At 38.3% G+C, this 12,539-nt stretch overlaps 2 protein-coding genes across 2 annotated transcripts; both read right to left on the reverse strand.

Annotated features, from left to right (window-relative positions):
- Positions 1-395: 395 nt before the first annotated feature.
- Positions 396-5,470, reverse strand: acte1 (actin, epsilon 1). Its single transcript, XM_079449608.1, has 9 exons — positions 5,400-5,470; positions 4,445-4,587; positions 3,848-3,976; positions 3,644-3,754; positions 3,463-3,547; positions 3,225-3,386; positions 2,769-2,960; positions 1,491-1,672; positions 396-1,398 (listed from the first exon to the last, which is right to left on the reverse strand). Exons 2-9 carry the CDS (start codon positions 4,571-4,573, stop codon positions 1,255-1,257), a joined length of 1,134 nt encoding a protein of 377 aa, XP_079305734.1. The 5' UTR covers positions 4,574-4,587; positions 5,400-5,470; the 3' UTR covers positions 396-1,254.
- A 2,622-nt stretch (positions 5,471-8,092) lies between these two features.
- On the reverse strand, positions 8,093-11,812 carry guca1g (guanylate cyclase activator 1g). Its single transcript, XM_079450700.1, has 4 exons — positions 11,346-11,812; positions 11,056-11,205; positions 10,596-10,686; positions 8,093-10,242 (listed from the first exon to the last, which is right to left on the reverse strand). Exons 1-4 carry the CDS (start codon positions 11,541-11,543, stop codon positions 10,121-10,123), a joined length of 561 nt encoding a protein of 186 aa, XP_079306826.1. The 5' UTR covers positions 11,544-11,812; the 3' UTR covers positions 8,093-10,120.
- Positions 11,813-12,539: the final 727 nt, after the last annotated feature.

A 12,539-nucleotide genomic window follows, 5' to 3' on the forward strand; every position in this document is an offset into this window, starting at 1 on the left:
TATTGATGATCACAGCAGTAACTCAAAGAGCTGGATCGAGACTTTGGCACCACTAGATTAAACTGATGTTTTGTTTCAGACAAACCATGGGCGATCAAATTACGTTTTAATGTGTTTTAAGCCGTGCCGGCAGGATTGACAAGTTATTTTATGTGAGTTTTACAGCGAATTGGGAAACTCTCAAGGGTGTTTGGGGGGTTATTTCACAGCAGAAGTCTGCCATCCTGTGGTATTTTGAAGAACAAAACAAAAACATGAAAAGCTCAGTCTGTTTGTCTCACAACACAAAACTCTGCAGCGCATAAGCATAAGCATAGTTGTAATCTAATTCATTTGTGTTTTTGATACGTTTATGTAACGAAATGGTTTTGACAGAACCCAGATGCAGGCAGACGAGGGGTTAAATATAAATGTTTATTAAATAAAACACCCACAATGGGGAAAAACAAGCACAAAAAACACTAGCAAACAAAAACTAGAAACAAAAACCTCCCACGAGGGGGATAAAAACAAAACAAGAATCTTTGGGAAAGATAAATAAAATGTTCACAAAACTGAAACAGGAAACAGAGTAGTCCAACAAGACGAGAAACGGGGATACTACCGTGAGCGTTGATAGCAAACACTAACATCAGACAAAAGATAATGCACCAATCCTGAACAGAGCGAAACTGAGACTATATAAAGGGAGACACTAACGAGGAGTGATTACATGGGGAGAGTGGTGACAGGTGATTGGAATGAAACCATAACGAGTGAAACAACTACCAGGTGATGGGAATAAAATCCTAACGAAGGTGAAACACAAAACAGACGATGGGAATGAAACCCTAATGAAATTACTAATGAAACAACATGGGACTTTTCAATTCACCGGACACAACACCAGAGAAACCAGCGAGACATTAGTCAAAATATCTTCTTCCATGTTCCACTAAAGACAAAATCATATACATTTTGAGCGACATGAGGGTGAACGATTACATAATTTTTTATTTGGGTGAACTATGAACTTTACTATGCTATATGTACTTCCTGATAAGGTTATGACTGGAAAAGCGGTGGTGTTGAATTGAATATATCCAGCAAGAGAGCTTTGTTGAAAATATGTAAATGTATTTATTGAACAATTTATTGTGGCCGTAGACATGAATCACGGTACAGAGGAACTTGAAACAAACATGAAACAAGTCTGTAGAACAAACACAAGACAAGGAGGAAAGACCAGGACAGAAGATAATATGAGGAGGGGGTTTAGAAGCACTTCCTGTGGACAATGGAGGGTCCGGCCTCCTCGTACTCATCTTTGCTGATCCACATCTGCTGGAAGGTGGAAAGGGAAGCCAGGATGGAGCCACCAATCCAGACGGAGTATTTACGCTCAGGAGGTGCAATCATCTGCAAAGGACGAAGAAAATCATTTAAATTTAACATTTCTACCAAAAAATTGTATTAGCCTCAAGTCCGCAAAAGCAGGATATAAACCGTACCTTAATCTTCATGGTGCTGGGAGCCAAGGCTGTGATCTCTTTCTGCATCCTGTCACCAATACCAGGGTACATGGTGGTACCACCAGATAGTACGTTGTTGGCATATAAATCCTTACGAATGTCAATGTCGCACTTCATGATGCCGTTGTAAGTGGTCTCATGGATACCAGCGGACTCCATTCCTACAGACAACCAAACGGAAATATTTAAGCATTGTACCATCATTAAGATACAATACACAATATCCAAATTACATTGTAGCGCAGATAACGCAGCAGCACAGATTTCATTAAGGAACTGCTGCACAGACATTGTTTTATCAGTGTTATTAAATAAGGAAACAGTGATTGATGGATAATGTCAAAAGTAAAAACTCTCTACACCAGAAATAGTCCACCATACCCGTAAGCCCCTGGCCATGTACCAAAACACTCCTAATTAGCTCCTGTGTCAAAGGTGATCAATCACCCTAAGAGTTCAGTCCAATGGTAGAAATAGCTTTGATAAATGCAGTGGCTTCCCTGTGAGAAACTTGACCGCTTTGCCGTGCATATGGATGGCGAGTTTAATTGTGTTACCCACACATGGACTGATGTGCACATTTTTAAGAATTATTAATGTCATAAATGTTTCATCAATGGGATTCTGGCCTGGCAATGACTCAAAAGGAAGCATATATTTTCAGTGATTCGCTGTATTTCAGAAGTTCAACAACGGTTTATGAATAATAGATAACGCAATGTGGTATTCGAAGCTTGTCTATCATTTAAAAGAAATCTACTAAAGTGGTAGGGCATTGTGTTAGCAGCGGAAAGGTCATTGGATTGATTCCCACGCATGCTGATAAAATGTATACATCGAATGCTATTCGCTTTAGAGTATAGCATCTGCCAATTGCATAAATGGACTTTGTACAGGATTCCTATTGAAGTTTATAAACGAATTTCCCATTTCTAGATTAAATGTCTCTGAAGCATATAATGGGGTCCTTCAAGAATCAAAAGATGTTATTTCATTCATAGTCTGGATATTGTGTAATCTTTATAATGTGTTAAAATAAAAGGGAAATCAACGTTTTAAATCCCCAAATATGTTCTTTTGTGTTCCTTGTTGTGTTCCTGGCACCTACAGTAATATCCATACGGAGAACAATTTGTTTAAAACATCTAGTCGTTTTTTTTAACATTATGATCAATATTAAAATGCGATTTATTGATTTATTGTTTAAATTAATATTACAATTATGCTTACAAATGAACCGATGTGTGTTGAACTAACCGATAAAGGAAGGCTGGAAGAGGGTCTCGGGGCAGCGGAATCTCTCGTTACCAATGGTGATGACCTGGCCGTCGGGTAACTCGTAGGATTTCTCCAGGGATGAAGAGGAGGCGGCGGTGGCCATTTCATTCTCAAAATCAAGAGCCACGTAGCACAACTTCTCCTTAATGTCACGCACAATCTCCCTCTCCGCTGCAAAAGTGTGTTACACACAAATGAATGCATTTGAAATGTGACAACAGCAGTCAGTATGTGCTTTTGCTAGCAGTTACTAATGTTTACCAATAGGTGGTGCTGCTTAGCTAATTAGGATGGCGTCGTGAATATTAATGATCTTTTCCTTTTAAATTATTTAAATGAATAGCTTTGTTAATTATCTCATTAAATGTTCATTCAAAAATAATAATTCGCAGAATTTAAATGTTTCATTGAAAATAGATTCACGAGTTGGGTTACCAGTGGTGACGAATGAATAGCCCCTCTCTGTCAGGATCTTCATCAGGTAATCGGTAAGGTCTCGGCCGGCTAAGTCCAGTCTCATGATAGCATGGGGAAGGGCGTAACCCTCGTATACGGGCACATTATGGGTCACACCATCACCAGCGTCCAGCACAATTCCTGGAATTGCATCAAAACAATAAGACAGATACACACAATTTACAACACTTTAAAGTTTGCTGTAAGCAATGCTGACCTGTGGTACGGCCAGAAGCGTAGAGGGACAGCACAGCCTGGATGGCCACATACATAGCTGGAACATTGAAGGTCTCAAACATGATCTGTAGAAACAAACCAATTAAATTATTTTAAAACAGGCACATTATATTGTGTTTTACTTCAGATACGGCATCGCTACTATTTCTTAAAACGGTCACCTGAGTCATCTTCTCCCTGTTGGCTTTGGGGTTCAGAGGAGCCTCAGTCAAGAGGACGGGATGCTCCTCCGGAGCAACACGGAGCTCATTGTAGAAGGTGTGGTGCCAGATCTGATCACATAAATATAATATGTATAAATATAACTTCAAGTCGTATGTACCTGATGAATGTGTACAAGCATTGCATTTGATTCGAAGGTCTACCTTTTCCATATCATCCCAGTTGGTGATGATGCCGTGCTCAATGGGGTATTTGAGGGTGAGGATGCCTCTCTTGCTCTGGGCCTCATCTCCTACGTAGCTGTCTTTCTGACCCATACCGACCATGACACCCTGTAAAGAAAAACAGCCGATCAAATACAATCCTCACATCCACATGGATGGGATCGTTTACATTACAAGGAACTTAATAAATAGCAGCAAAGTGTCTGTCAGAAAACTGTTGTTTTTTATGCACTCTTAAAAATAAAGGTTCTAAGAACCTTTTTTGTCTTAATGGTACTATAAAGAACATCTGAAGAATGCTTTCTGTTTGTAAGAACAAGGTTCTTTATGGTGAAAAAAGGTTCTTCAGATTATGGTTATTTGACGAACCTTTGACTGAAAAGTTCTTTATGGGACCAACATTGTTTATTTTATTGCATCGCTGTGAAAAACCTTTTAAGCACCTTTATTTTTAGGAGTGTGGGTCAAAGGTTCAGTGTTAGCTTAAGTGTCTTAAGAGCTGCTTTACTGGAGCCATTGAGTGGATACAAAACATTAGAATAAGCCTAGATTGTCTAAATAAAGGTTGCTGGTCACCTGATGGCGGGGTCGCCCCACGATGGAAGGAAACACGGCCCTGGGAGCGTCATCCCCAGCGAAGCCGGCCTTCACCAGTCCAGAGCCGTTGTCGCACACCAAAGCGGTAGTCTCCTCCTCATCGCACATGTTTCTTCAGACAGCTGTTGTTTGTCAGTGGAATGCAAAAAACAAAGAGAAGAAAACATGACGTGTTGCATTTAAAGCAGATGTTTTTTATAATGCTCATTCTGACTGTTGTTGGCACTCAGACTAAAAGTTTGAATGATTCATCTTCTGTGCTTACATAAAACATTTCTGAAATGTACAGTTACGCACTCCCTATGAAGAAACTATGTGCTGTAAATAGTGGATACTGTATTATAATTTAATATCCGTCATCCTGTGTGGTGCATAAAAATGGTCTCAGTTAAGATGTTTGTACTGCGATGCTATTGTACTGATTTTTTACTTAGTTTAAAAAATCCAAAGGTCCAAATATCCGAGACCTTGAAGTCAAATACTGGAAATAAAGAAAAAAATGCTAAAAATGTAATGTAAATGCAAAGATTAGGCACTTTTTATAGGTCGGTAATAAAATAATAATTTGTGACATTGAATTTTCATTGAAGCACACAAGATGCTCTTTGGAGCATTGTCATGCTTGGATAACATGAATATCTCATGCACAAACTTGTCAGCTTGATTGAAATCTAAAATAGATTCTTATGCTGTATAAGAACATAAAAAAAGAATTTGATTTCACTTAGAAATATAGAAAAAAATTGTCTAAGGCTTTTTAACCCTTCTCCACATGCACCAAATCATTCAAACATCACATTTTAAATCCTCATAATACATAATATAACAAATTCACTTATAAAAAATAATAAATCCAAGCACCAAGCGCATCTTCACTGTCTGCTGTCGTCCAACACACCAATTAACCAATAAGGAGCCATTGCGGTAGACTCACCCAGGAGAGCTTGCAAAAGAGGCCTGGAAAAGTTGCTCCCTCAAGAGCGGTAGAAAGAGAAGAGAGTGAGCGACCAGTTAACCTGCCGTCCATATTTATAAACGCTCCGCCAGGAGACCCATCGCCCCAGCCACAGAACCCCAAGCCTTTTTAGGACACATTACGACCCTGCATCACAAAAAGGTGGGCCATCCCATCAAGGGGGGTCTCACAATGGTGGCCGTCAACAGACAGTTGCATTTAATATTAGAAGATAACTTATGGCTCTCGAGGACAGTGTGGACTATTGTTGGAAAGACAGGGGGCCGGTTCACTGGAAGAGAATGGCATTCTAGTTCTCGCTAAAAATAAGGCGGCGTGCATTGGTCATAATGGACGAATAGCCATTTGTCTGTTATGTGACAGATGTGAGGAACTTGTAGCTGGCCTTCAAAGGAAATGAACATTGTCGTTGCATATGGGTGTGGGCCTACCAAATGAGGAATGATTTTCAAGGTCTCTACCCGGATGAAAGTCACAGGTTTAAGGAAACTGACAATATGTGTCAGTCTTTGTAGAGTTTGTCCGTGTGGGAGGGCAAATATAAACACACAAAAGCGATTTAATGGCATAGTGTTATGGCGCCATTCTCTAAAAATCTCTAAATGAGATCACGATTAATCATTGGCTCAGATGTGTTGATGTGTGAAGGTCAAATGTCATCTAAAGTTTTCGTGGCCAGTTGACCATCTGCATTCTTGAGCTCATGCTGAGTTTATCCAAAATCTGCATCTCAAGTAGCAGTTTGGCCAAGTGTCAGATAGCGGCCACCCAATATCTCGCAGTAGTAGCGTCTCACATTCTGTCATTGGCACCATGACAGATCCAACAGCATTGACTGTAGATGGAAAAAAAACTCTCTCTCTCTCTCACACACACACACACACACACACATTCCTTTATCCTGTATCAAAATTACAGATTTTTCAGCAATATTCCTGACATGCTCCAGTTCATAACTGAATAAATGTCCTTTTTCTAATGAACACAGAGAAAGGTATTTGCAAAGATGCTTGTAACCAAACAGTACTTGGTTACCATAGTAGAAAAAATTACAATGGAAGTCAAAAGTGCCCCAGAAAGGTTTGCCTTCCTACATTCTTTAAAATCTGTTGTGTTCAACAGAACAAAGAAATGTATAAAGCATTTTTTTCATACTATAGTAGTCAATGGTGGCCAAGAACTGTTTGGTTGCAAGCATTCTTCCAAATATCTTTCTTTGTGTTGATCAGAACAAAGCAATGTACACAAATTAGGAGCAACTTTAGGAGAGTAAATGAAGACATAATTTTCATTTTTGGGTGAACTGTTCCTTTAAGGAAATGCCAACGACAATAGAGATGCTCAAACTCGCATCTGATATTTTATCTAGATGACATGTCATGTTTATTCAAGTCACGTTCGTTGAATTGTGGGATACAGGATTTCACACAGCTACATTTTGGCAAATTTGCAGGTCAATCGGGTTATGCAGACGATTTGCAGACTGCACAGTACATACAGATCCATTATACTATAGTAATAATGTTATTGTCTGATTATGAATAATGTATTACAAATAAAAGTGTCCTTTTCCTTATAAGAATTGATATGCTTCAATTCAAATGGTCGGGACAGAGGCAGACTGTTTGCACATGTGTCTATACAGATATACTGTATAGAATATGTACATACATTCCATCAGAGAGTTGGATCTATCGTAATAAACTTGCATGAATGTCTCTAGTGTCAGAATTTCAAAGTTCCTGATTGATTGTCACTTTACTTTAGAGCTGTAAGACAGTCCCATCATACTGTCTTCAAATCACACAGCTTCAGCTTCCCTATAGAAACAGTGACACTTTTCAAGAGCGCACACACATACAAACACACCTCTACAGCAATATTGGTAAGGACTTCTTACAGATTTAATGGATTTAATAAAATGCGCAACACTCTTTAAAACCTGTCGGCCTTATTACATTTTTAGTAAATAAAGGATTTTAAATTTTGACCGTTTTAATTATGTTTCACGGTCAACAATTTATTTATGTTTTTTTTTTATTTACACCCTTAAATATGCAGCTGAACCTTGACACACATACAGTTTTTAACATTATTAATAGTTCTCCAAACAAAAGTCTCTCTAAAGGTCAAAATATATTTTGTCATATTTATTTAACGTAAAGTTAATCTCCTGCCCTCGACATATAGGACAGTTCTTGCAGGGTATCTCCGGTCAATAAAACCAAAATCATTTTATGGGGTTTCCATATTAAAGCCCTTCTGTCACTGTCGAATCATATGATCTGTCCTCTGCTCTCTTGTTGCCTTCGTCTCATTGCTCAAATTCCAGCTCACTAAACATAGATGCACATTTTCCAATCTCAATGGCATTCAATTGTGCATTATAGGATAGAGCAAAGAGTGCTGCACAGGATTTCTCAATGTTACCTTAATGTTATGCGTAATTGATCAGCTTTGTCACAGAGGTTGTTTCTCAATAAAACTAAAAAGATACAAATGACAGTTGACAGTAAAAGTACAGCTATATTTTTGTGGATAGCATACCTCATAAATGTTTTGTTTTGTGTTTTGTTGCTAACAGAGTCTAGTGTGATTTTTTCAAGACACCTATTTCAGTAATTGTATGGATATTTTATACACACAAATATAACATCCCTTTGTAGTTTTATTGTTGCCATTCCTTACAGTGTACACAGTATATGATATAGCCTTTCATTCTGTCCATTGGAAATTTCACTGCATTCTAAGTATGCACCGTTACTGTAAACTCTATCTGATGTGTTGAATTTTAACAGTGTCTAACACCACCACCCTCCAGCCTATTTAGCATCTTCCTGGTGACTGGGGATAAGAAAAAATCGAACAAAGTATGAAAAAAAAGATTCGAGGAATTGAATGTGTTGAGTCTTCCAGAAGGCCCATAAAAAGCAAAACCTGGGTGATTTACTGGGGTTAATAGCGGTTCAGCCAAGGGATGAGCGACACTTTGGCCTAAGGGTAAAATAAATAACATGGTTTGAATCGTCACTGTTAAGAATAGTTCATTGCTTAGCACCATCTGTGTGCGCACTGGGAGGCAACATGCTGGCGTAAATCTGTCTCCGAATTCAGGAAGATAAATCATAGAAAAATAAGGTTTATTTTTATACATAAATGATACATGTACTGTGCATGGGTTTATGCATTGTATGCCTTCAAAACAGACATAAATAATAAATGTACAAGACAAGTCTGACGGCTCCAGGCGGATTCCTCCAAAATTTTGTTTGATTATGACTCTGTAGGCCCTACTTGTACTTCTACGCCCTTCTGCAACACACAGCAATGTTGGGTATAAAACAACTGTTAAGTTTCAGTAGCTGCATGAAAAAGGAACACATCATGTGCGCAATAAATACCGGTATTCAGAACAAAAAAAAGTAGGCTATATTATAGAGGCAAAATAAGCAATTCCTTATGCTGATGCTGTTATCGTTTGATATTTTTCGATTGCATTTGTTTGACTGGTAACAATGCTTAAAACCGATCTAAAATTTCCGTCAAAACTCCATGTGACAAAACAGCACAAACAGGTTACCCAAACAGTGAGCTAGCCCCGTCCCAAACTCATGCCATTTGTTGATCCGAATTCTTGTATGTAAGACAAAAGTCCAACAACGACTGGTCAGTACAACAGCCTGATACAGCGTTTGTAATTTCTACATGAAGAAACATTTTAACAACAATATATGAACATTTAACACATTTAAAAGCACGCGGGTGATTTAAGCGCAATACAAAAACTGAGTCGCATCAACTATTGGTGTTAACCTGTTACATACTCCGTGAGCGGGGCGTTTTTGAATCGATGCCCACTTCACTGCCACCGTAAACCTCATCTCAAAAATATAAAGTATGTATGAACTTTTAAAAAGAAAAATGTTGTCTTAGATATAACTTTACATTGTTTGTAGAAAAACTTTGCCAGTGCAAACGTACAACAACATGGTGTAAATCTCTGTGACTGTGAGTAGCGGTGATGACAACACCAGAGACGGGTTTGAGGGCATCACTGCGTGCTGTTGCCAAGTCCTCGGTTTTCCCGGGGTATTATCCTCTGTTAAACTGAACATTTTAAACATATTGCATAACTTATATTTACCAAAATCAAAATACTTCCCAATTTAATTTCTACCAACGATAAACTGTTAGATGATGTAACCGAGCCTATTGTTGTGAGGGAGGGCAGGCAAGGAACCTGTGTACGCTGTTTTCGTTTCCATGGTACCAGATAAGCAAATCTTTCCAGGATTGTTGCTAGTAAATAGTTAGAAAATAAAAACATTTTCTATAATAAGTATGCGAAATCTGAGTTTTGGTATCTGAGCATTGGTTAAAACAAGTAAACAGTTGTCAAGGCTGGCAACCAGACAGTGTAATGGCAGTTGATTCTTCCAGGCACAGCAAGCTTCTTAATCCAGTTTGCCATTATTATATCCAACAGTCATAAAAATACCAACTCCTTCACCACACCGGAAAACAGTGGGGCTGTAATTTGCTTTAACAAGTCCGGACTGGCTGCACGTCAATGTTCAATGTGATCAGTGTGCAAGACTGACTGACAGCAAATTTTTTCTGACCTCCTCTTCAGGTCTTTCCGGTTTGCAGACCCCCAGCATGTGAAAGCTTGTTAAAGGTCATGTTGTTTTCCCCCAGTTTTCATTGAACCACCCACTTGCATTAATGTCCAGTTTTAGAATGTCCATAATCCAGGCATCCTTTTGCACACCTTCCAAGAACTCTGACAGGGATATCTGACCTGTGGGTGAATAAACAAATCTGTCTTAACTGATTTTGGCTTTTACATGCAGTATTTTATCATGGTTGCTTTCTCAAGTGAACTACTTTAGGATGAATTGGAAAAGCATCTCAAGTGAGGCCCCCAACATCAGTGCCGAACTCACTGGTGCTCTTATGTTTAAATGGAAGCAAATCCCCAGAGAAATGTAGAGCGCTTTCTCCGAAAATCTTAGAGAAGTATCTTTTAACTAATGGTTTTATTATAAACAGCATTAACCATATGGATGTGGAATTAAGATATGTTACCATTAGATAAAGCATGCTTTGGCCTGTATTTATTTGTGAGAAAATACTGAACCAAGGGACACTCACCATCTTTGTTTTCATCTATAAGCTCAAATATCCTGTCACAAATTTCATTGGGTGTCATTTCAAGGGTCTTTCTCTTAAGTTGACAAATAATCTGGAATCAAGAACAAGCACATGAGCTGCTGGTACTGAGTCTACAGACATTTTTAACAGCTAATAAAATCGATATAACCTCTATAAAAACTGTATAAAAATTCATACATTGTAACAACATTTGATGAATCAGGACTACATCAAAATTTCTTGAATGAGGAAAACCGGTTTTACATTCGCATACGTTTAATTTTTAAAGCCAAGATAAATATTACTTTGCACTTTAAACACTTATTATATTAAGACTAATATTCTCATCAAGGTCAATCTTTTGCAATACATTTCAACTGAATACTTCCAACAAAATTCAAAACCATGACCTGTCCTTTTAAGTCTAACTTCTCCGTTCATTTTCCACCCCTGATCTTACCTTTATAATATGCTTGACCTCTTGTTTGTCCAACTTTCCATTTTCATCTCTGTCATACACTTTAAAAAACCACCTCAATCTGTCCTCTAGTTTTCCTCTCAGTACCAGATGGACAGCTGCTACGAATTCCATAAAGTCTATGACATCATCCTGCAAACGGACACGGATGATTCTCAGCTGATGAGCTCATAACATATACACATAATCAGAGCTTATGCATATAAATCACTTCGCAATCAGCATACAAGATTCAAGTATTCGAGAAACTCTTTTGACCTATTTCAACGTACCCTGTTTGTGTCGAAGGATTTGAATATTGTTTCGATGAACAACGCTTCGTCCTCCGATGTGCTTTGAATCCCGAAGATTTTGCGGAACTCGTGAAGATGCAGAGCTCCGCTCGGGCACTCTTTCATGAACACGAGGTAAAGAGGCTGGATATCTGCGAGCCTCACTTCTTCATCTTCATCGCTTTGAATCTGACCCATTCTCAAATCCAGCTTTGTTCAATATCAGAAGTCACAATATCCATTATGTGAAAATGGTCATGATAGCAAAGCCAAATGTTGCGTGCAGCATCCTACAGTACTGGCATCCTTCTTACTAGTAAACGGACATAATCCTCTTTACTTACAACATGAGAGTGTTGACTAACTATGAACAGGCTGGTATTTTTAGAAAGTGGTCTCAATCTTATTTACTCCTTCATCTTACGTGTCAGGTTTTTACGATTATAGATCACACACCAATATAGGACCTGTAAGTAAAAAAAAAAACAATGACCCATGGTATATACCTACATTTTTTACAGTGGTATCACAAAAACGTAACAAAAAAACTAGCAAGCATCTTGGCTGAGTATGATCTCAAAATGATTAATTTATTCCCTCAAATGATTGAATATTCATGAAGTCATAGCTGATTAGATCTAAGTGCCAGCTTGGTTACACCAGTGTCACTGCATTTCATGCATGATTACTTAACTTTATCCCTGACCTGCTATCACTTTACTCTCCCAGAATGCCTCACTGTGTAACATATAGATGTAACAACTGGGGCTTTTAAGGAGCAAAACCATTCTCACCAGTGTTACCTTTCCACTTTCCGAAACAGCTGCTCTAACAGCGCCTTTCAACCAGAACAACCAGGGTCTATAAATAGACCTTTTAACATGTTAAACAACATATACCAGTTCACAGACGTGGTCAAAACAGGGTCAAGGAATGAGCAGACATGTGACATTGCTGAATTATTTTAATAAAATACAGTACTCAAATTTTCAATACTTAAACAAATATGCTCTGCAAGAATACAAATCTGGTTGAGTCTCAAATGTATTAAAATGAAGATAACGTCCACCAAGATATGAGAACCACTATAGCTTATTATTTTTTAAGCAGGTCAAGATCAATATGTCCGGCCTTCCATAACATAGCTGAACACAGTTTTATCAGCAAAGCTTAATACCTTATGAACCCTGCCCT

The sequence above is a fragment of the Barbatula barbatula genome (genome assembly GCF_947034865.1).
Source record: "Barbatula barbatula genome assembly, chromosome: 25".
In the NCBI taxonomy this organism is placed as follows: domain Eukaryota; kingdom Metazoa; phylum Chordata; class Actinopteri; order Cypriniformes; family Nemacheilidae; genus Barbatula; species Barbatula barbatula.